The sequence below is a fragment of the Psammomys obesus genome, unplaced genomic scaffold, assembly GCF_907164565.1.
Source record: "Psammomys obesus unplaced genomic scaffold, mPsaObe1.curated_primary_1811, whole genome shotgun sequence".
Lineage (NCBI taxonomy): Eukaryota > Metazoa > Chordata > Mammalia > Rodentia > Muridae > Psammomys > Psammomys obesus.
The window spans coordinates 5,836,803-5,859,658 of record NW_026596166.1 but is presented as its reverse complement, the minus strand read 5'-3'; the positions used below and the strand labels follow the sequence as shown (position 1 = coordinate 5,859,658).

The 22,856-nt window shown below is 38.5% G+C and overlaps 1 protein-coding gene across 1 annotated transcript in view; it reads right to left on the bottom strand.

The window, feature by feature from the left end:
- Nucleotides 1–4,270: 4,270 nt before the first annotated feature.
- The window catches only part of Kcnh5 (potassium voltage-gated channel subfamily H member 5), a 235,340-nt gene continuing 216,754 nt past the window's right edge, over nt 4,271–22,856 (bottom strand). Inside the window, exons 9-10 of the mRNA XM_055595313.1 lie at nt 16,822–17,074; nt 4,271–4,494 (exon numbers count right to left, since the gene is read on the bottom strand). Coding sequence (XP_055451288.1) covers nt 4,271–4,494; nt 16,822–17,074 — 477 coding nt within the window. The remainder of the gene's footprint in view (nt 4,495–16,821; nt 17,075–22,856) is intronic.

Genomic DNA, 22,856 nt, shown 5'->3' with positions numbered 1-22,856 from the left:
GTGTGTGTGTGTGTGTGTGTGTGTGTGTGTGTGTGTGTGTGTGTGTGCCAAGAAACCCAGCCTGGCACTCAGTGAAGCAGTTTCCAACTTAAGTAAGAAGCAGAGGCATTGACCTCCCATATGAACTTGGCAATCTTTATAGTAACTGCCGTCTCTCTTTGCTCCTAAGTGCTCTCTGTCTGGGTCCTCAGCCACTCCTATTTCTATAATATCCTCTGTTTTTCGGTGGCCCTCTAGCTGGGTGGCAAATAAGGGAGATGTGCTTTCTGCCAAAGGTAGAAAGATTTCTGTTGGTATAGCTGCTGTTTCTATCTAAACTCCAGTCCTCTGCGTCCAGCAGCTGACACATAATGCGCATGAGTAGCCAGTCACCTGTCTGGAAAAGGTTTATCGAAATGCAGGGGTGTTCATTAGCCTTGTTACACCAGTGGCCTTTTAAAGGAAGAAAGGCGGAGAGTTGATCCCTATCTCTTTCACCATGAAGACACAGTGAGAAGGTAACCACCTGAAAAGGCCAAAGAGAGCGCTCACCAGGGAACCAAATAGACCAGACACCCAGCTCAGGCCTCCCAACCACCAGACTGAAATTTTCTTATTTAATCCAGTCAGTCTTTGGGAGATTACATCCTAGTCTCAGAACCTCTAACCTCCCCATGGGTGAAACAATTACTTTACCTTCTTTATGTTGCTAGTATTTAGTAAGACTACTATACAAAACATACTGAAGTGCCTGGCTACATTCTGTTATGGTTGACCAGTGTGGAAAGTCGGAGACTTGAGATTGGCAAACAAACACTAGAGATTTTGCTGTCTGGTCCATGATTCAAAAAGTTTGCTAATCCCAGCTCGAATTGTTGGATAAAATTTACCAGAATACTTTTCTACAAGAATTTTTTTTTTTTAATAGAAGAGCTTAAGGCTTAAGGTTCTGTTAAAGGGGACCTTCTAGTACAGCCACTGAAAACCACACACTACAGCATCTCCACTGTAATGTACAATTTATACACTGGCCAGAGCTGCACTCTGCTATGGCTGAGAACATGGGCTCAGACTCTGAACCCCTACTTACTAGAATCATAGTCTTATTAAATGGTCACTATGAGATCCATAGCTCACCACGAACATAGTCTTCGTTACAGAAGTGAATGAGAACTGTTCGGCACAATCATTCTTACAATAACAGAAAAACAACCTTTTTAGATGGGGCAGCCTTCAAACTGTGGGTCGTGTGTCTACGGAAAGGCCTGGCAGCTGTTGTAAAAAGTTTGTAGATCCAAAGAATGGTTTGAACCCATACTCTGTCCCACACAAATTATTTGGCAGGTGTAAATGACACTTTTAGAACCTTCATCTTCTTACAGTTGAAGTGGATATTCTGCCCCTTTTTTGTGGGATGCTGGCATTAACAATATTATCACATATAAAATACATTACGCCCACACATATAAAATAGGCTGTTTAGATGGTAGTTTGTACCACTCATCACTGAAAGAAACTCTTTTACAGTTTTCTTTCACATTTTGTTTGGCTGAGAATGAAGTGGCGGAGACTGGCAACACATCCTGTTCTCACAATTTGCCAAGTTACTAAATAATCCATTAGGAACAGAGAAATGGGATTATGAAAGCAAATTAAAAAAAGCAATACAAGCCATAACAAACTGGGAAGGGGAAAAGCCACTTGCTGTAACTTAGCAAGGTACAGTACCAGCACCTGTACACAAAAGCATACAGTCCCAGATCCCGATTTTAAAAGTAAAAACAAATAAGAGTTCTTGGTGTGTAGCTCAATTTTTTTAAATAAATTGTGAGTGTGTATGTGCGTGCATGTGTGTGTGAGTGTGTGTGTGTGTGTGGTCTCTGCACAAATGCATGCACGGGAGTGTGCAAGAGAAAAAGAGGAAGCAGAGCTTATGATTAACTTACTTTGAAGAAATATATATTCTATTTGTGATCTGTTTGAATTATTTCTTCTTGAGGCTAGGCCTTGCAACCATATCGGTTAGTGCGCTGGCTAGTTTTACTTCAACTTGACACAAGCTGTTATCTGAAATAAGGGAACCCCAAATGAAAAAAAAATACCTCTATAAGCTCCAGCTGTAGAGCATTTTCCTCATTAATAATTTATGGGGGAGGGCCCAGCCCATTGTGCATGGTGCCATCCCCGGGCTGGTGGTCCTGAGTTCCGTAAGAAAACAAGCTAAGGAGCAAGCCAGTAAGCAACATTCTTCTATTACCTCCATGTCATCTCCTGCCTCCAGGCCCCTGCCCTGCTTGAGTTCCTGTCCTGACTTCTTTCAGTTATGGACTTTGAGGTGGAATTGGGAGCTAAATAAACTCTCCCCTCCTCAACTCACTTTTGATCATGATGTTTCATCAAAGCAATAGTAACCTTAACTAGGACGATTAGTTATTTAATATTAGTCCGCTGGCCCTGATTTCTTAACATGTTCAGAGGAACGTTATATGTCACAAAGTGTAAATATCAAGTGATATCTGAGGGAAACAGCACATTTTGAGGAGTACAGTGACGGTGTATATTCTGTAAAATGTAATGATGATAAATAAGGGCTTAGAAACTTTTAGAACAGAGAAAAAAAATTCCAAGTCTGATTCCTTTTTGAGTTAGTACGAATATAAGAACTTCAAGTAGCTGTTTGTAGGTGGGGACCTTACAGCAGAAAGCAGAGTATGAACCCAAGAAATACGGGTTCCCTAACAGCAGGTAAGAATATTTTATATTTGGTTCATATTTGGACCCCACTCCCTCATCCGTCACTGGCTAATGTCTGATTGCTGGTATTTCACACTGTGTGCTCGTAAAGCTTCCAGAGCTCAGGGGGTGTGTGGTTCATCTCTGTTCTCTAGAGCTGTTAACTTGTCCCCAGGTTCTGGATATTCAGTGACAATTTGTTAACACATGAACTGAAACATTGCTCTAATTCAGATCAAATGTTTTGAAACTCAGTAGGATTCTCATTCCGGCCAGCCTATCCTTCTCTTGAACCCCGAGCAAGAAGCACATTGATTTAATTCTGCTTGTTTCTGGATTGTGGATATTAATTTCTCTCTTGACTGGCTTGTTTGCCTTCATGTTAACTACAAGAAAGGTTTTATTTAAGAGGCCGTAGAAAGGAAGGATCGTTATACCAAAACACTTCACTATAGACAGGCAATCATTTCATGTGACGTTCCTTAAGTGCAGTTATCCAAATGTGTAATTCATTCTTGGCCAGAAAAGAGTCTTAGCCAATGCCCAATGACCCATAAATCAGAGATAAGAGGTTTCTTTATGCAAATTAACTTTATGTCACACTCATCAATAAAGAAACAAATGGTAATGAGGATCAAGTTTATAGCAGAACCAGAATAAAGGTATCCTGTATCTATGTCCAGGATATGTCAGTGTGGCTAATTCATTCTTCTGATGGCATTCTTTGAAAGAATGAATGAAAAGGAAGCTTTGTGGATTGATTATGATTATGGGAAGAAGGGTTGAAAGAACAATGGGAATAGAAAATAGGTAGCCAGCTTGATTGACCTTCCCAACTTTAAAGACATGCATACCATAAAAAAAATGCTGATGTCCATTTTAGAGCAGTGTCACAAACTCAGTGAGCTAACCGTATGTGATGACTATCTTTGGTTGACAACTTGACTATATCTGGAATTAACTAAAATCCAAAGGGCTGAATGATTTTTCTTGATTGAATTTTTCTAAGTGGGATAATCTACCCCAAATCTGGATTTTTTTGAAGTGGGAAGATCTACCTTAATCTGGGCCACACCTTCTGGTGGCAGCCTATAGAAAGGACATGGAAGAAGGAAACTCTGACTCTTTGACTGCTTAATCATATGGTTTTTTTTTTCTCTCTCTCATAAGTTTATTCCTTCACTGGCATGAGAGCCTATTTCTTTGTAGTCCTGACACATAATGACGACCACCTGAGACATCCAGCCTCAGGGACTAAACAACTACTGAATTCTTGGTCCTGGGGTATTCTGAACCCTGACTAATAATATACCATGCCATAGCAGTTTCCAGTTCCATTTGCTTCTCCTCAAGTCTGTTTTTAATTTTGCATCTTAAATAATAAATATTCAAATATTTACTTAGATAATCAGAGCTGTCTTCTCCCTTTGGAAGTAAAAGATAAGAATAAAAGGAAAGAAAATTATATCACTTTATGCAGATGGAAATGTACCACTTCAAAATAAAGTACTTCTCATTGCTGGCTGATAGAATAGAACTTGCTAGCCCACCTGAATACTCATAAGGGAAAGAAGATGCAACATACCCGCTTCCTTAGATTGCAAGTGAGAGTGAGATTCCTTGAAAATGAGTTTGCAAATGCTGTATAGAAGTCAAGGACCTTGAGCAGGGCTTCTCTCTTGATGATGTGCAGATCACAGTAAGTCAGGGCCCGGACATTGGCACACGCATGAGCAAGGGTGGTTTCCTTCCAGAAGATGTCTCCGAACACATCACCTTTCCCTAGAGAGCAGGAAAAGACAACAGTTTCCGCCATGCCCACTAGTGTTCTTCAGGTTAATAGATTGTCCTGAGCTATAGAATCCAAACTCCTCTGTATGTACAGAACATGGCACAGCACATTTTCATCATTTCAGTTCCTGATGGAAACCTGATATTGGAAAAATAAATGCCATTTATTGGAATAGCTACTACCCTCATTTTAACACATACTTTCAGTAACCTTTGCAACATTAATTTTCCCATTCTGATAAGAAAGAGCAAAAATAACTTCTTTTTTCTCATACTTTCTAGAAAAAAAATTGAAAACAAAACAAGATGCAATATACAAGAATCTGTTATTATAGCCTTTATAAATCTGCCACACTTGCAATTTCTACCACATAATGTAACACAATATACATTAAACTGGATTATTCAGTAACTAAGGATTGCACTCGAAGCACCCTAAACTGTCATGTCTCTGTCTTCAAAGCATGCCCTTCTCTCTCCACAAGGTTAAACCTGGCAGGGTCTCAGCTCTAGCTCCAAGGTACCCCAACCATAATTCCTGAGCTTGGGAAACTGAACTGTGGAGCTGGAGAAGGATACACATTTGCAATCCTACAGAATCAGAGTCAAATGAGGATGCACTGAACTATGGGAAATGTAGAAAGATACCCACTTGCAATCCCACAGAATCCGAGGCAGATGCAGTAGTCAAATATGGATGCATATTTATTACCTATTCATGTCCAAAGCACCATTCCTTGAGGCCCGAGCACATTCACATTTCCAGATTAGAAGTGCCTAGTTTTACAAATGGCTTGAGGAAATGTCAAATGTCCATAACCCTCAAAGGTCCTTCTGCTTAGGAAGGTTCCCTATGAGCCCTCTGGCTTCTAAAGTTCAGCCATCTGCTCTCTTTGTCTGCTTCTGCCAATATGTGTTAAAGTGGAAAAGACAGGAGTAATGTATTCCTGTGGGATAAGCTTTCCTGGAGGTGTTCCATAGATGATTTGTTCTTTCAGCATTCTAATCAAAGGAAACAAATACCTATTTACATCGTGCAGATTAAATCAGAAGAGGAGGAAAGAAGACGTGGTCTATAAAACCCCCAAGGATAATATACATCAGTAGAAAGGAAGGTGGGAATAACCAAAGAAATGAGAGAAAGAAACAGGCATAGAAATGGAAGCTGGTTCAGTACATCCCAGATTCCCAGATTCTTTGCAGCTGGGAAACTCTTAGAATGTTGTAGCAGAGGGGCTAACCCTAACAAACACTTTAAAGTAGATGAAGAAGGCATACAAGTTATCAACAAGGTGTTCAGGTACCCATGTGGGTCACATGATCAGCATAAAATAACCATAATAGGTACTTAATTCATTTTCAAAAATCCACTTGATTTTCAACACAATAAAAAAAATCCTTGCAGTTGATATCACTGTTTAATGACTCAATTGTTTGGTAGCTACGTTGGCCAAGGAAATGACATTAGGAACCAAGTAGCAAAGTGGTCAAGATACACAGTATTATGATAACCTGGGGAGATGGAAATGTACATCCTAATACCACATCCTATTATAGAGATGAAATCTTTATGTGACATTCTCCTTAAGCTAGCATCTCCAATTCAGCCTAACAGCATAATCAGAAGCGCTAAATTTACCTGTGAAAATGCTCGCAGAACCAATATTTATAATACTCCAATGAAGTGTGTAAGATAAAGGTCAAGGGATAAATTATGAAACACTAGATAGCCCCTTACTAACACAGACTGTATGAACTGACATATGGAAATACTCACATTACATAAAATTAAAAAATCAGAATATCAACGGATACACTCAGTACAATTACATTTTATGTGCCACACATTCCTACCCTATCACCCATGAATGTAAATAAAGCTTAAAAGCAAATGTACTAATATGGTCAATGGTTGTTTTTTTTTTTAATGGACATGCATTTTTTTTACAAAGATAAGATATTAATAACAGTTCCAACAGCACAGTCTCTGGGGCTAAAAACTTAAGTTTTTAAGAGGACTCTTTTGCTCTACTTCCAGATTTTTTTTTATCTCTGTATGCTAACTTATTCTTATTCTAGACTCTTACTCTTACTTAAAAGATGGGAAAAGGATTATATTTCTTTCAAATTCATTTCTATGACACTTTCTCAAATTACCAATTATAATATCATCTCCAACTGTGATCAAATATCTGATTTTCAGGCATGAGACACTGTGGTACCAGCTAATGCATTTGACTCAATTTTTTTCAGTTCTGGGGATTTATAAAAATAGATTGGGACCATCACAGGTAACACACAGGGTGGTGTTATCCATCAGAGCCTGACAATTTTTTTAAAAAGTGCCATGCATGCAAAGCCAAAAGGAATCACAAAAATGTGCATAACATACCAATGCATATGAATAAGTACTTAAATCAGTTCTTTGAAATAACATACAAAATATTTATCTTATAATACTAGATCAAAAACTGATTAAATAACTGGATGGATGAATCTAGAAATTCATTCCATTTAAATTTCCCAAATGTATAGAGTATGAATTTTTTTAAAGTATTCCCTTTATATGATAAGTCTGGGTTTCTTTAATGTCTGTTGTGATGTTCCCCTGTTCGTTTCTGATTGATGTTTTGGGTCATCTATTTCTTTACTTTGCTCAGTAGGGCCAAGGACCTGCTTTCCTAGGACCAGAAGGTATCAGATGAGCCTCCAAGAGAAGGTAGTAAACAATTATGCTGCCCACCTATGATGCCTATAAACTACAACAGGGACTATCATATCACAATAATAACGCAAAGGGTGCAATAGCGGCACCCATATCTTGGTAGCAACCAACAGCTCTGTGATTGGACTCGTCGCCTCTTAAACAAGAGGTACTGGTACTAAAAACCTGGCCAACTACATAGAGCAAGTAAACTCATGGATTTTTAATAGAACTCACTTTACTGAATCATCACAATCCCTAACTGCTTCTGACATCAATAATCAAGCATACAGAATAAGACTAAAGCACCATGACTAAAAATATTTTATCAAGAAATATATGTTTTTTTAAAAAAAAAAGTTCTCATAATAGAGTCAAAGTGCATTGTGTAATTGTGCTATGATATATAGTCCATTACACTATTTTTAACTTATCAATCAAAAACAAATTTAGATAAAAGATAAAAAGAACAAATTAATAAGAGAAAACGCATTACAATAATAAAAATAAAAGTTTAAGTAATAGGCTATTACTTTTTTTCTTTCTGTCATTTCCTAACATTCTGTATAATGAATCTACATAACCTTTATTAAAATAGCAAAAAATAGCAAACTAATTTACACACATATATACTGATAACACATTAAAAATTTAGAGCATGTACAAATATCAAAATATCAGAGACCTACACCAAAATTAACAAATGTGGATTATTCTAATTCTATCATTAGACTAGCTAATAAATATTTACTATTTTTTAGTAGAGACTCAGGTATTTAGAGATACTCAATAAACGAGTAGAATTTCCTCTTACAAAGCAGATGGTTGTTAAGTACATAGGCATTCAAATGTTAACTAGGCATTTTATTTACCTAATTGAAAGTTTAATATCTTAACCTATTTCTACTTTAAATTTTACAAATTGATCTTTTTTCTCCCAAAAGCTAAGGATCAAACTCAGGGCCTCAGAGCTCTCCCATTATACTTCATGGTCACTCCAAAATCACTTATCATTTTGGAACCATGGGGGAAAATATCTACAATACAGAAAGAACAATAAAAAAAACCAGAATATTAACTCCTGTCAAACTTTGTCTCCTACTTTCCCTTCAAAAACATTAGAGAAATATAACAAAACTAGCCAACATGGATAATTCTACTTCACACATCAAAGTTCTCACAACCCAATGCTAACCATTTCATGGCATAAAATTGCCGAGTAAATGTGATATATGAGCTGGACATTAGCTTGATCATTCACTTCAAATTATACTTGCTCCGTCCAAGTAAGTCATCTAACATATTGCTTCAATTCACAGCAATCTTTTATTACAGTTCTGGGAAGGTGGTCATCATGCAAGTCAATGACTTATTTGATGTCATTCTTCAAAGCACATTACAAACTTTATATATTCTGAAGAAAATTTAAAAAAATGTGGACATGGAAAACCTAGTAAACACACACTCTTCCTTCATGGCAAAGATTTTTACACACTTTCAGACAAAGAAACTCTTATTCATATTCATAACTATAGAATTTCTGATGCGAGTTTTTAGGTCAATTCCTGCTGGGTGCAAGTCATCCCTGCTGTAAACATTTTGGCTCTTAAGAAACTAAACCCCCTTAAAGCCCTAAAATAGGAAGGAACCTCACACTTCTTAACAGCAAAGCTGTTGTTTGGCCTATTTATATTTTCTCAGTTCTTTGCATCAAGCCCTATGAAGTACTGCACTGCTGAACCACAGGAAACTGGATTGGAAAATAGAAATTAATGCTTAATATTCACATTGTAAGAAACTGTAAAATGTTTCTTATAAAACAAAGCTAGATTTACAACACGATTAAAGGAGTAATGCGGCTATAATCAGCTTGGGGATTGTGATGCCCTGTGGGGCTAGTTTAACAACCAGATTGGTTGTTGTTGTTATTATTATTATTATTATTATTATTATTATTATCATCATCATCATCATCATCATCATCATCATCATCATCATGTTAGACATATTATCTAGTAAGTTGATTGTATGGATTTAAAAATGCATAAAGGTCATCAAAGTTATTTGTTGATGAGTATAATTAAATTATCCAACAGGTCCTTTGAATTTTACTTGGGAAGTTTCTTAGCATGTTTAGAGCGTGACCATGGTTCTCTTCAATGAGTTTTCCCATCCGTATTTGATAAGAGTTTATTTCAGCTGATAGTTCCACATCACAATCCATCGCTGAGGGAAGTCAGGGAAAGGACTGAAACAGGACGAGGATCTAGAGGCAGAGGCTGACACAAACGCCACAGAGGAATGCTGCTTACTGGCTTGCTCTTCATGGATTGTTCACCCTCCTATCTTGTAGCACCAAGATGGCGAACTCATGGATGGCATCACCCACGGTGAGCTGAGCCCTCCCATATGCAACATCAATGAAGAAAATGCACCACAGCCTTGCCTACAGGACAATTTAGTGGGAGCAATTTCGCAGCTGACGTTCTCTGCTTCAAAATGATGCTAACCTTTGCCAAGCTGACATAAAACTAGCCAGCAAAGGAATATGTAGGAACTGAATATAACCAGGGTGAATCAAATTAGTATGTATCTATTATCTCAGATAGTGAAAATGTGCTTTTGTTCATGGGCCAGGGGAATTACAAATCTACTTATTTAGCAAAAAACCCTAAGAATTACAGAATCCATTTAAGAGAAAATGCATTGAACCAAAACTTAGCACTACAGAACTTCTCCAAAACATAAAGAAAAGTGAAGAAAAAAAAAAAAAGGAAAGAAAGGAACAAAGGAGATGCAACCAGCAAGAAAACAAGTGATAAAATAGCCGTTGTCCACTTAACAATAAGAATGGTGACTGTCAATGGATGCAGCAATCCAATTAAAGACACTAAGGCAGCTAAATGTAATTAATATCCAGTTGTGGCTTGAGGTGACTATAACAACACAGCCCGATTAAAAATGATGATAATGCGTGCTGCCTGTAGCTGATACATTTTATCTTTGAAGATATGTAAAAACAAAGTAAAAGTATGTATGAACATATTCAATGAGACAGTGATGGAAAGAGAACAAGGATGCTGATATAAGATAGACTTCTAGAGCACAGTGACCATCAGAGACAAAAAAAAGTCATTGCTTAATGATAAAGGGACCAATCATGAAGGATAGATCACAGCTGTAAATATACGTGCTTGTGGGGCATATAAATATATAAAACAAATATTTTTGACAGGAGGAAAAGAAGGAAACAATAATATATTTCCATTAGGAGATTTCAATACCTCACATTCAACAATGGTTTCATCAATAAAACAGAAAGTTAACAAGAAAATACTGGACATGAGTGGTATTTACTTAATTTACTAGTCAGTTCATCACTATAAACAATCATGACAGTTGCCTCATAAACTTTATCACGAAGACATATTTATAACAGTGTTCATCTTTGAGTTTTTCAAATTTACATTTTCAAACGAATTTTGACTCCTTATAAACTGTAAGCGCCGTCACATATTTTTAAAAAGAAAGAAGTGTGATAAGTATTAAAGCTAAAAGTTTTATGCATATATTAGAATTTAATTCTTTTTACATATGCTTATTCGTTTTTATTTTTAGTTTGCATGTGTATGCAGTTCAGTAAAGATTATGTAGAGGAAGGGGAGGACAAAAGCCTGGCTAACGAGGAAGGCAGAGAGCAGGGACTGAGCATCTTCATCACCGTGACATAGTTAATCCTCAAGGCTGGAAAGCCATGGTGGAAATCCCAAGCAGATGAACATGATGCCCTGGATTGATGGCAGAGTAGACAGAAATGGAATTTGAAGCTGGGAACAAACTGAGGGCAAAATGCCAACTTTGAGCAAAAACCATAACGGCAATAATAATAGTAACAAATAGTAAAGAGAAGAGACCCAAAGGAGAAAACTGGGAGATGCTCAGTAAAGTGCTTTCCTTGCAAGCATGAGGACTTGAGTGTAATCTCAAGAACTCACCTAAAATAAATCTATGCATGGAGGCACACACCTTCCAGAGTAGAGGAAGTACAGACAGGCATATCCATGAGGCTCAGTGGCTAGCCAGCTTCACTTAGTTGGCAAGTTCAAGGCAGGTTAGAAAGACTGACTCGGAAACCAGTACTCAAGGCTGTCCTCTCTCTTTAGTGCATATGTACACAGACACATACATGCATGTACACACACATGTGTACAACAGAGAGAGAGAAATAGATGCATGCATGCATGCACACATACATGTATACACATATACACACAAGCTATAATAATAATAATAATAATAATAATAATAATAATAATAATAATAATAAACTTAGTGGAAAGGGCTTGAAACTACCAGGAAGACAGTTGCTTTCATAGGTTAGGTGATATTTGCCACATGAGAGACTCTGAAGTAACACTCGGAGCCCTGGATAAAAGGTGTGTCATGAACCCCAATTAACCGGTTAAAATCAGCGTCATTTAAAATGCAGCAAACATGTACTTCAAGAAAAGGAAGAGCAAACTTGAAGAGCAAACTTGTTGATACGACTGACATTTGTCTTCATAATCTGCAGGTCAAAGCTATAACGTTTCACACTTTATCTAAAATAAGGGTATATGGAGAGAAAGTAAAGAAGAAAAATTAGTTCTAGGACTAAAGGGACCAAGCACTTGACTTCTAATAGGGTTCAGTGAAAAACAATAGCCACAGCTTCCAAGTTCTCTGAATAGTAAAATATTATCCACTCACATCTCAGATTTGATTTTCTTTTCAGAATAAAATTAATGGGTAGAATTTGAATTTTGAAAACAATAATTTATGTTCTCTTTGAAAATGCACAAATGCTTACAAGACATGACTCTTCAAGAACCAATTCCAAATAAAGTAAAATCTTGATCCAGCAGATTTTCCTCATATTTCTACATTTCCCTTCCATCGTTCTTCTCTTATGCATCCTTCTCCCAACCCCACAATAGCATCTACCCCACCCCCTCACCTGAATCCTACATACACAGTCAAAGATCTTTGGGGAATTGAAATTTAAAGTTGAAAGCCGTAAGGCATAGATTTTCTTAGTTTAAGAGTCTAACCCTATGATTCTAAGAATCAATAAAGACAAGTGAAAAGAAGAAATGTGAATAAAACAAAACCTGAGTTTTAGGAGCAAGGCCTATTGTTGGTAGCAAGCTACTATTTTAACAGTCTCTGAAAGGTGCAATATACTTGTCAAGACATTTAGAAGTAACCTGGCTATTTCAACCATACCAACTAGTCTATTCACATTAAGTAATTATAGACTAGGAAATAAAAAGTAAAAAGACATTAACGAATATAAAATATGTATGCATCATGAACTTAATTTGGAATTCTTTGTGTTTCATGCAAAGTGGGAAGGTCAAAGAAAAAATTGCGTGGAGGTGTAAGAACTGAAAAGAACTTCAAGTTAGAAAAAGACATCAACTGCAATTATATTCATATGCCCTATTTAGAAAAAAAGCACTCTGAAGCCATCCCACAGTGTGAAAACAAAGGTATTTATTGACTTCGTTTTTTATCTTTGCTGTAATTAGTTACGCTTCAGAACGTACTTTTTAGAGTGCTTGGAACTTTCAACACACGAAAGAATCATGCCCTACCAAGAGACCATATCGAAGGCAGATTCCAAAGAGTAAGAATGTGCCTGTTTCTGGATCCGGAGACTTGAATTAATTTAAAAATGACCTCCCTTCTCTACCTTTCATCTGGAAAACGAGTCCATAGCAAGGAAGGAGGCTGCTGGAGGAGATGATAGAGAACCTGACAACTGATTTATCAAGCTATAAGGAAATGTGGAAGAGAATGACAGAAGAGGGGAGAGAAAGAGGAGGTAGGGAGAGGGAAAGAGGAGAGGGAAAAGATAAGATATGAGAGGAGAGAGGAAGAGAGGAGAGATGGAGGAAAGTGGAGGGGGAGAGAGGAAAGTAGAGAGGAGGGGTTAGGGAGGGAAGTGGAAAGGGCAGGGGAGAAGGGGAGAGGGAGGGAACTAGAAAGGGAGACAGAGGGGGAAGTGGAGAGGAGGGAAGAGGGAGAAAAGTGGAGGGGGAGAGAGGGAGAGAAGTGGATGGGAGAGGGAGGGAAGTAAAGAGGGGTAGAGGGAAGAAAATAGAGAAAAAGGGAGAGGAGGGGAGAGTGAGGGAAGTGGAGGGGAGAAGAGAGAAGTAAGTGAAGGACAGGAGAGAGAAGGGAAGTGGAGAGGAGGAAAGTAGAGGGAGAAAGAAGAAAGTTAAGGAGAGGAGAGAGAAGGAAAGTGGAGGGAAGGAGAGAGAGAAGGATGTGGAGGAAAGAAAAGAGGGGAACGTGGAAGGGGAGAGAAGGAAGAAGGTGGAGGGGAGAGGAGGAGGGAAGTGAAGGATAAGGACAAAGAAGGCTACCTAAGATTACTTGCAACTTGGTGCTATTTAAAATTTCTTCCATCTTCCATTACTTCAAAATAAGCTAACAAAATTTTTTTAAAAGGAATGAAAGGAAACAATTCTGAAAGGAAGGGGCAGTTACTGCTTGATTGTTGAGTTAGCATCCACCAAGTCTGCCTCTCCTGAGGCATGTTCAAGTGTCTTAAATGTTACAAACTGAACTTTTATTGCCTCTTGGCTGAAGCAGTCTCTTAATGATCATGAGTGAGGTATCCCAGAAGCAGAAAGACACACATGGTATAAACTCACTTATAAATGGGTGTTAGACATATAATATAGGATAATCATACTAAAATCTGTATGACTAAGAAAGCTAATTAAGAAAGAGGACTCTGGTAAGATGCTCAATCTTACCAATTCAGAAAGGCAAAAAGGATGGACATCAGCAGAAGGAGAAAATAGGAAACAGGACAGGAGCCTATCACAGAGGGCCTCTGAAAAACTCTGCCCAGCAGGGTATCAAAACATATGCTGAGATGCATAGCCAAACTTTTTGCAGAGTGCAGGGAATCTTATGAAAGAAGGGGGAGATAGAAGGACCTGGAGGGAACAAGAGCTCCACAAGGAGAGCAACAGAGCCAAAAAATCTGGGCACAGGGGTCTTTTCTGAGACTGATACTCCAAACAAGGACCATGCATGGAGATAACTTAGAACCCCTGCACGGAAGTAGCCCATGGCAGCTCAGTGTCCAAGAGGGTTCCCCAATACTAGGAACAGGATCTGTCTCTGACATGAACTCATGGGCTGGCTCTTTGATCACCTCCATCTGAGGGGGGAGCAGCCTTACCAGTCCACAGAGGAAGACAAAGAAGCCAGTCCTGATGAGACTTGATAGACTAGATTCAGATGGAAGGGGAGGAGGATCTCCCCTATCATTGGACTGGGGGAAGGGCATAGGAGAAGAAGAGGGACAGAGGATGGGATTGGGAGGGGAGGGAGCTACAGCTGGTATACAAAGTGAATGAACTGTAATTAATAAAAATAAAATGAAAACTTTAAAAAGGAGGGGAGATTGTCAGAGAAGTATCCACATAATTTTGACTCACTAATTTAGATACGAACAGAATCTCAATCCCAAGACTTGGGAGAAGAAAGAATTAAAATGCACACTCAAAGAAATAAAGAGATGGTGAGACTAACCTGAAACCCAGGGAGGGGCCTTGGATTCATATTTACAGTGTTATTGGGAAAAGCCAGCTGCCATTTCCTTTTCAAATGGAAGGAAAATGAATTTTGTCTCCCTGAGCGAATGACTCCGTTTTAACAGACCCAAGCCAGGGGCACCATGCTCACAGCTTTCTCTGCCCCTTCTGAGGAGTTACCAAGTGCAGTGTGACAAAGATAATGAAGCCAAAAAATGGCTAGCAGTCTGCAGCACTCACCTAAATAGCATGCATTTGGTGTCTGTTTTCCCATCAGCCTTTTCTGTCAAGACCATTAAGGAAAAGACGAACGCATGTAATCAGCCTTTCTGTTTTATCTTCCTCTTTAAGTAAACAAGTGTGGTCATAGTAGGGACATGCTTCATTTTACCACAAAGGGCTGTTCGAGGGGTGTGCTGCTTTCAGGAAAGCACATGCCTCCTTTATACCCCCAACAAACAAGAGGGAAAGGAAAGCGGTATCAAGCACACCCAGGATGCTGATTCCCAGGCACTCTACTCTTTGCTTGCAAAAATATTTAAAGAAAAATAATCCCTGCAAGAGACTTAACTGAAGCAATAACGTTATTTTTCAAACAGTTAAAGAAAACTTTGAAGACAATGTAATTTCTTTCTTTCTTTCTTTCTTTCTTTCTTTCTTTCTTTCTTTCTTTCTTTCTTCTTTCTTTTTCTTTTTTCTTTAATTTTTTTTTCAGCCCAGGTCCATTTTCTACTGCTTATACAAAAACACCTTTCCTGTAAAAAGGTCATTTCTTCTCCAATCTAAATTCTGTCTTTTCTAAGAAAGTGTACTTTTTGAAATGAGGCTTTTCTTCTTTCTTTCTTTTACTTTTCTATTTCTTCCTTTTTTTTTTTTTTTTTTTTTTTGCATTGGATTCCACATTAGTTTTCATTTTTGCCTTTACCGTTTTTAAAACCCATCAGTCAGTCTTTTTCTTAAGAGAATCAGTACAATCAAGCTATGGTACACTGGCTTTGGTAGCAAAAGAGAAAAAAAAATCCAATAGTTTAAAGATTGAACTCATTTTTCATGAGGCACAAGCCATGAAAAATGTGATCAAAATGAAGTTGACATCGTGCGATTCTAAGTTATTTCACCGGAGAGAAACACAAGGGGTGATGTTCATCTGACCTCCCATTTCTTCCTTTTTTATCTGTGTGGATTCTATGAACCTGCTGCCAGATTAGAGCAGAAAGTGATCTAGAAGTTCATGCACCAATTTTGCTTACCAAAATGTGCCTATTACCTTTATGGCCGTGTACGTTAAGTTGGTTCTTGTTGTCATTGTTATTGTTGTTTATTTTGTCAAGTTCACGTGCTGTCTCCTTCGTGTCGTGCTATTGGAAACCTTCCCTATTGAATGTCTGAACTTCAGAATAAATTTATTGTCAGCCAACTAATTTTCCTAGTTTGCAGAAAATAGGTGGATGGAGCCAGCTTTATAAACCCAAATTGAATTTCCTCCCATTGTGCTCACTCCTGTGGGTCTCGGTAGCCTGCTCAACACCATCACCTTCATACTTCACCCACCGTGATGAAACAGAGCCATAGAGAGCAGGATGATGTAACAGCGCTCAGCTGGGCACTAACTAGCTGGGCAAGCCTCCATACTTTTTCAGGCCTTGCCTGGCGCTTCTGTAAAGAAAAAGGCTGAACTGGATGGATCTGTTGCCCTCTGAGACCAAATCCCCGTATTACCAACGTGACAGTGGTTCTAAAAGTAAATTCCCACTTACCAATGAGGGTGTGTCAAGTCCCTCAGGCTGTGGTCAGCTTTTGTCTACACAAACGTAATGCGACCCTACGTTGCCTGTTCACTGTGACTGAGAGTAATGTTCTCTGCTGAAACAGCAGCCGGTATTTGCTGAAATTCATCCTCTCATTAGTGACCCCATTTCTAAAGTCACCAAACAGAGGAGATTTCTGTTTAGAAATTTGGGAGGCTAAAACTCCAGGTCTGCGACCCATTTGTCACCGTGTCAGGAAAGTTCACAGTACCTAAAATGGCCACCACCTCGTCATCCTGGATAACTTCCAAGGACCCCGACACCACAAAGCACAGGGCATCCACACTCTCTCCAGCGTGGTAAATCAGGTCCCCAGGAGCACAGTGAATAGTTTGGAACTCCACTGCCAAGGCACGCAGACATCCATCACTGGCCAATCGAAATGCGGGATGTTCATTAAAAACCTTCCGGTTCAGATGCACACAGATGTCAGCTCTCATGTCCTTGGGACAGATGGAGAGAACCTGAAAAGAGTGAAAAGTGAGTAAGTGAGCAGGAAAGAAAAAAGGGTCTAGTTCAGAAATTAAAAAAAAAAAAAAAAGCCACACAACAAATATTTACTGACCACTATTATGTCTGCTAGACAAGGTGCCAAGGGCCTGGAAGGCAAAGTTAGACACAGGCCTGTACTCGAAAAACCTGGGGTCTGGTGAGATGCACAGATGTCACATCACAACACAGCCCATGTCACAGCAAGGGACCATTCAGTCAACACTTGTGGAACGTTTCCCTATTACAATAGTAGTTTTTGAGTGACAGTTGGGGAGAATCTTGGGCAAAAAAGTTATAGTTGTGCCTGAAAACATATGCATGCAAGTAACATTATATAGACTTTGCAGATTAAAATTGCTTATTTAGGAATACATATGTGCCTATGTACACATATTATATCTATCATATATGTATATGACATATTTATCAACAGTTACAGAAAGTGAGGCCAGGAATTTGGGAGAGAGTAGTGGGTGACATGAAAGGGTCTGAAGAGCTGGAGGGACAAATGATGTAATTACACTATAATCTCAAGACCTGAATTTTAAAAATAAGTAAATAAAAATAAAAACTAAAGTTAATATCCTTAAAGCCAATTAGCGTGAAATATTAGCATTTGTATCAATCCAACCAATGTTTCAAAATTATTTTATAACTACACAAGAATGAATAATATTATGTTAGTACAGACAGGAAGTAGATACGTATTAGCTGACCATAAGAAAATTAAATCAACACAAGCAGTGCAGCAACTCGTTATTCTGTAAGCTAATGTAAGCCCATTCTCACTATTTCTCCAGTCTGAAAGATTTTCCTCTATAAATTAATGAATGCCCAGGCAGAAAAAAAGAGTTTGCATAAGCCCTCTCTGGGGCACAGGCAACTGAACATATCTCTAAGCAGGACGGACAGTCTTGTGATGCAATTTCATTACAGGTTGGCTAGGTTTGGGTACCGGGGAGGGGAGCAAAATTCAAGCTCAAGGTTCCCCTTAGGAGGGATGAATGGCAGAGCATGCTGGGAAAGCAAGGTGTAGGGAGCTTTCATTAACTGTAGGTTTCATAGTAGCATTTAAAAACCTCTGTTACAATGGATATTATGATCCCTTTTTAGATTTTGTTTTTACTCATTTACAGATTCATGCACTCAGTTTATGGCTTTTAGTTGTTTTCATCCCCTCCTTTTCTTGCTGAAATCCTTCTGTGCAAAAAGTGCCCGCCAACTTTCAGGTTAGGGTGCAATGAGTTTTGGAGGGTTGCCTGTATGAGTATGGGTGGGAGGGTATGGACTGGAGCCTGTGCAGCTTATCAGTGTCTACAACACTGAAGAAAATGGCATCCCTTCACCACCTCGAGGATTAACTGTCAATGGCTGTCAATGGTATCTCAGCGAGAGGCAGGGCTATCATATCTAAGCAAAGAATCAAAGAAGGCAGGCTGCCCACCTTGAAGGTACGTGTGAAGGTTCTTTCCCTCTACCCCCTTGATAAACCAATTTTAATACAATATTATTTGGTGGGATTTCTCTCAGTCTTCCAAAGATAAAACTAAGTTGCTTTTCCCATTCAACTACAATGAATAATAGTTAATGTAGAATAGTTCTCTTTCTTTTCTTAATTATGCTCTAGCTATAGATCCCTGCCCTCCCCCAATGCTGGAAATAACCCGACTTGTCTTTTTATTTGTGTCTTACCATAAATGTAACACTGGTTGCTTCTCTGCAGGGTTGATCCATCATCACACAATGCAATTAATTATGCTTCCTGGATTCTTTCTCTTTATGTTTCCTGAGTCTACATTTTATTTCACATCACAATCATCTCCAAGGGATTTATTTTGATAATCTTCCAGATTCCTACAGAACACAGCCATCGACTCATCCACCTTTCTGAAATGTCTCCTCTTTGAAGAAAGGAATGCCCTAATGGAGCTTAAAAAGCAGGTGGTACTTCCCCCACGATAGCAATTTCCAACGATGATAATCAATATATCTGCCTTTAGTGGGTTTAGATAATAGTGATCATTCGACAGGCACTTACTCAGTTTCTATTATGTGTCACTGTGTTAAATCCCTGGACATGTATACACAGGCATTATCTTTGCTGTAGTGGAGCTAACAGTGGGTTCTGAAGACAGACATGAAGAGACAGTCACAACGTAGCATAAAACTGTAATGGCAGGGGACACAGGGGCACAAGCTGCCTATGATACAGCATGAGGCCGTAAGACTGGGCTCAGGAGGACACAGCCTCAGGTTCAGCTAGATGGTTTACTAGTCCTATGGTCTAGTGCTTTTGCTTAATCTCCCCAGTCTTCATCTATGAGATAAGGACATTGATCACTGGCGTCCTATGTTCATGGTAAGAATTTAAGTTATCCTGTAGAGCTGACACATAGCTGGAGCTGAAGAAAATGCTGGCCTTTATTACCACCGTTAAGCACACATATTCCTATTGTTTGTTTTACCCCTCTGCAAAGTCCATTTTCTCAACCCCTGTGTGAAGTCTATGTTGTTCGATAAATTCCCAAAGAGAATTAAGAAAGTACTTTAATATAAATCTGAGCATACTTCAGAGACGGGCTAAGGTTAATATTTTTGCAGGTTGAAAGCATATAATATTTTTAAATGCATATATAAATATTACATCAAACAGCACATGGGAAAAATGAATTTGTCTGTTTTTGTCCATTTACCATATAGGGTTTTCAATTCATTTTGGAAACAGTGGGTTTTTGTTTTGTTTTGGTTTGCTTTTGGTTTTTTAAATTCATGATGCTGGGGCTGAAATTCAGGGTCTTCTTGTTTTAATGATTTTTTTCTGCTTCCTCCTTTTTTATTTAGAATGCATTGTGCGTTATATATTTCATCAATTTATTTTATTTTATTAATTACACTTTATTCACTTTGTATCCTCCCATAAGCCCCTCCCTCCTCACCTCCCGGTCCTACCATCTCTCCCCCTTCTTCACGCACGGCCCTCCCCAAGATTTTTTATTTTTATTTTTTATGTGTGTTTGTGTTTTGCCTGCATGTGTCTGTCTGTGGAAGGGTGTCAGATCCCATGGAACTGGAATCATACAGAGTTGTTAGCTAATATTTTGGTGCCGGGAATTGAACCCAGGTCCTCTGGAAGAGCATCCAGTGCTCTTAATTGCTGATCCATCTGTTTAGCCCTGGAAACAGTCATTTTATGCCATTTTAGTTATTTCTCCAAGGACTCATATTGCAATTGGAATCTTCAAATATTTAGAGTAATCTGTGTTTACTAAAACATAAGCACGTCTCTTCTGTTTGTTTCACGTTTTGATACTCTCACTACATCTTTTCTTTAGATTATAGTCATCTATTATGTTTATTTGTCTTGCTTTTAGTTTTCAAACCAGATTTTACACACACACATACACACACACACACACACACACACACACACACATACACAAGGCTAATTTTGAATTTACTGTGTAGTCCAGACTGGCCTCAAACTCATGGCAATCCTCCTGCCTCAGACTCCCACATGTTTGGATCACAGGCGTGATCTTGCACCCACTTGCACACTCTACTTTCACTGATTTCGTTGATTGATTGCATATACAGACAGCTGCCACAGAGCAACAAGTTAAGCTAAGTGTTAGAACAGACCAAGCAGAGCCATGCCTGAAGACAAGCTTCTTCTCTGAGGCCTTAGACAAACCATCTTCCTGGCATGCTGTCAGATTTATACATATATCATTATTTATCCCGGGAACTGATGACATTCACAACTTTCTTAGGCAAGAGAAATGTAGTTTTAAGCGACAGAATAAAAATATCATTGAAGGTAACTCTCACAGAGTACAGTGACTCTAATTGCAGTGTATTTTTCCATGACAGTCACATCCATTTTTTCCCCCTTGCTAGATTCTCTAATGGTATCTCACAATTACCAGCAAATGAAATTATACTGCAGTGAGGAAGATTCAGGGTAAGAGCGACTTCTGTTTATCTCCAGTGTGTATTATGTCTTCCTTCATCGTGTTAGCATATTAATAAATTAGATTCTTAATTAAGAGAAGCAATAAATTTTCCCTTGGAAGGGCGATGAACTATTTAAGGAATCGTTTCTCATAACACTTCAAACCGACTCTGAAAAACAGGTGAATGCCATCCTCTGAACTCTAAAACGCTTTTGTATTATTTATGACATCCATTAAACCCAAGGTCAAGTCGTACAGTAGCAGACATCTCTCGGGATCAGAGGGGCAAATCTCCACACTGGCTACAGAACTCTTAGTAAAATAAATATGACCATGTTATCTCTGCTTTCTTAAAGATCATCCATGGCTTGCTTCCGCACATGGTAAAGGCAAAGTTCTGACCAGGCTTGCAAGGCTTTGGTAGGACCTTTCACTGTTTCCCTGCAAGCAGGCACATTTCAGCCACCCGTTTCTCGTCACTCTGAAACTCCGCAGGCACCTGGCGATGCTTCACATGTCTTTCCTTCTTGATTGGCAGGTCCATTGTCAAATCCTTTGCCTCATCATCTCAGATCCATTCCTCTCTCTCAAACATAATTCTATACGGTTCTATCACAGAATTTAGGATCGTAGAGAAAGCAAAATTAAGAATAAGAGCTCTTGTCATTTGCTTGTGCTTTTGTTGTTAATGGCAAAGAAAAAGAAAAGAAAAGAAAAGAACTTGGCAGAGGTTTCAAACATTTATTTTTCAACTTTGAATTAATTTTTTAGTGTTTTTTTCTAATGAACCCTTAAGTTATACTTAAGATATATATATGTATATGTATATATATTTATATACATATATATATGTATATTTTTTTTTCCAAAAACCAGCTTTGACTGGGAGAAGTTTCTAAGGACTGAGACTTTATCTCACACATTCAGTCGTTCATTTAACCGTAGATTTTGAGCACTGGCTAAGTGTCCAATGTTACACAGGTCCTTGATGTCTAGAAGAAAAACTGTCGCAATGCTTGTTCCCTGAAGCTTACAATTGGGCGCAGTTGAAAAATCACCATTTCTGATCCAATGCCCCATTTACAGGTAAGATGAATAATGTTTTCCCTAAAGGCTATGTGATTGGCAGAGGTCATTCTCAGCAAATAACTAACAAAGCAAACAACAACAACAGAAAAAAATAGAAAAAAAATAAAAGCACAACTCTTTAGTTTAGCTATGAAGCCAGGCTCCCAAGTGGAGATGAATCGGAAATAAAGTGGAACCCCTGCGCTGTCTCGTACTCTCTGGCTCTTTGTATACAAGAACACACATACTGATTCCTAAAAATAATTGAAGGTTCAGTTAATCAAAACTAAACTCTAACAGAAAAGCACTAGTTTCCCACTTTTACCACTGGGCAGCCAACACTTTGTTAGAAATTTGTTCTTATTTCTAAAAATTTGCACGTAACTCACAAAAATGCACCTCACACTTCAACATGTCGGTAATGGCACAAAAGCATGCTGATAAGTTCCTTATGCCATCATGGTTTACTAAGCGGAAGTCATCTCTTGCTGGAAATTCAAGTGGCCACCCATAGACGAAAAGGCCTGAGCTAGATATTTAGTGAGTGCTTGATAAATATTCCTTGCCTTGGGTCCCTCCCTCTACCACATTCATCCATTAGGGTATTAGTAACTAGGAAACCTTGGAAAAGGAGGTCTAAATATATTGACACAGGAGCCATCTCTTACTCAGTATTTCAAAGTACTTAAAGCCATACTCTAACATTTAGTGCACGCAGTATGAATAATTAAAG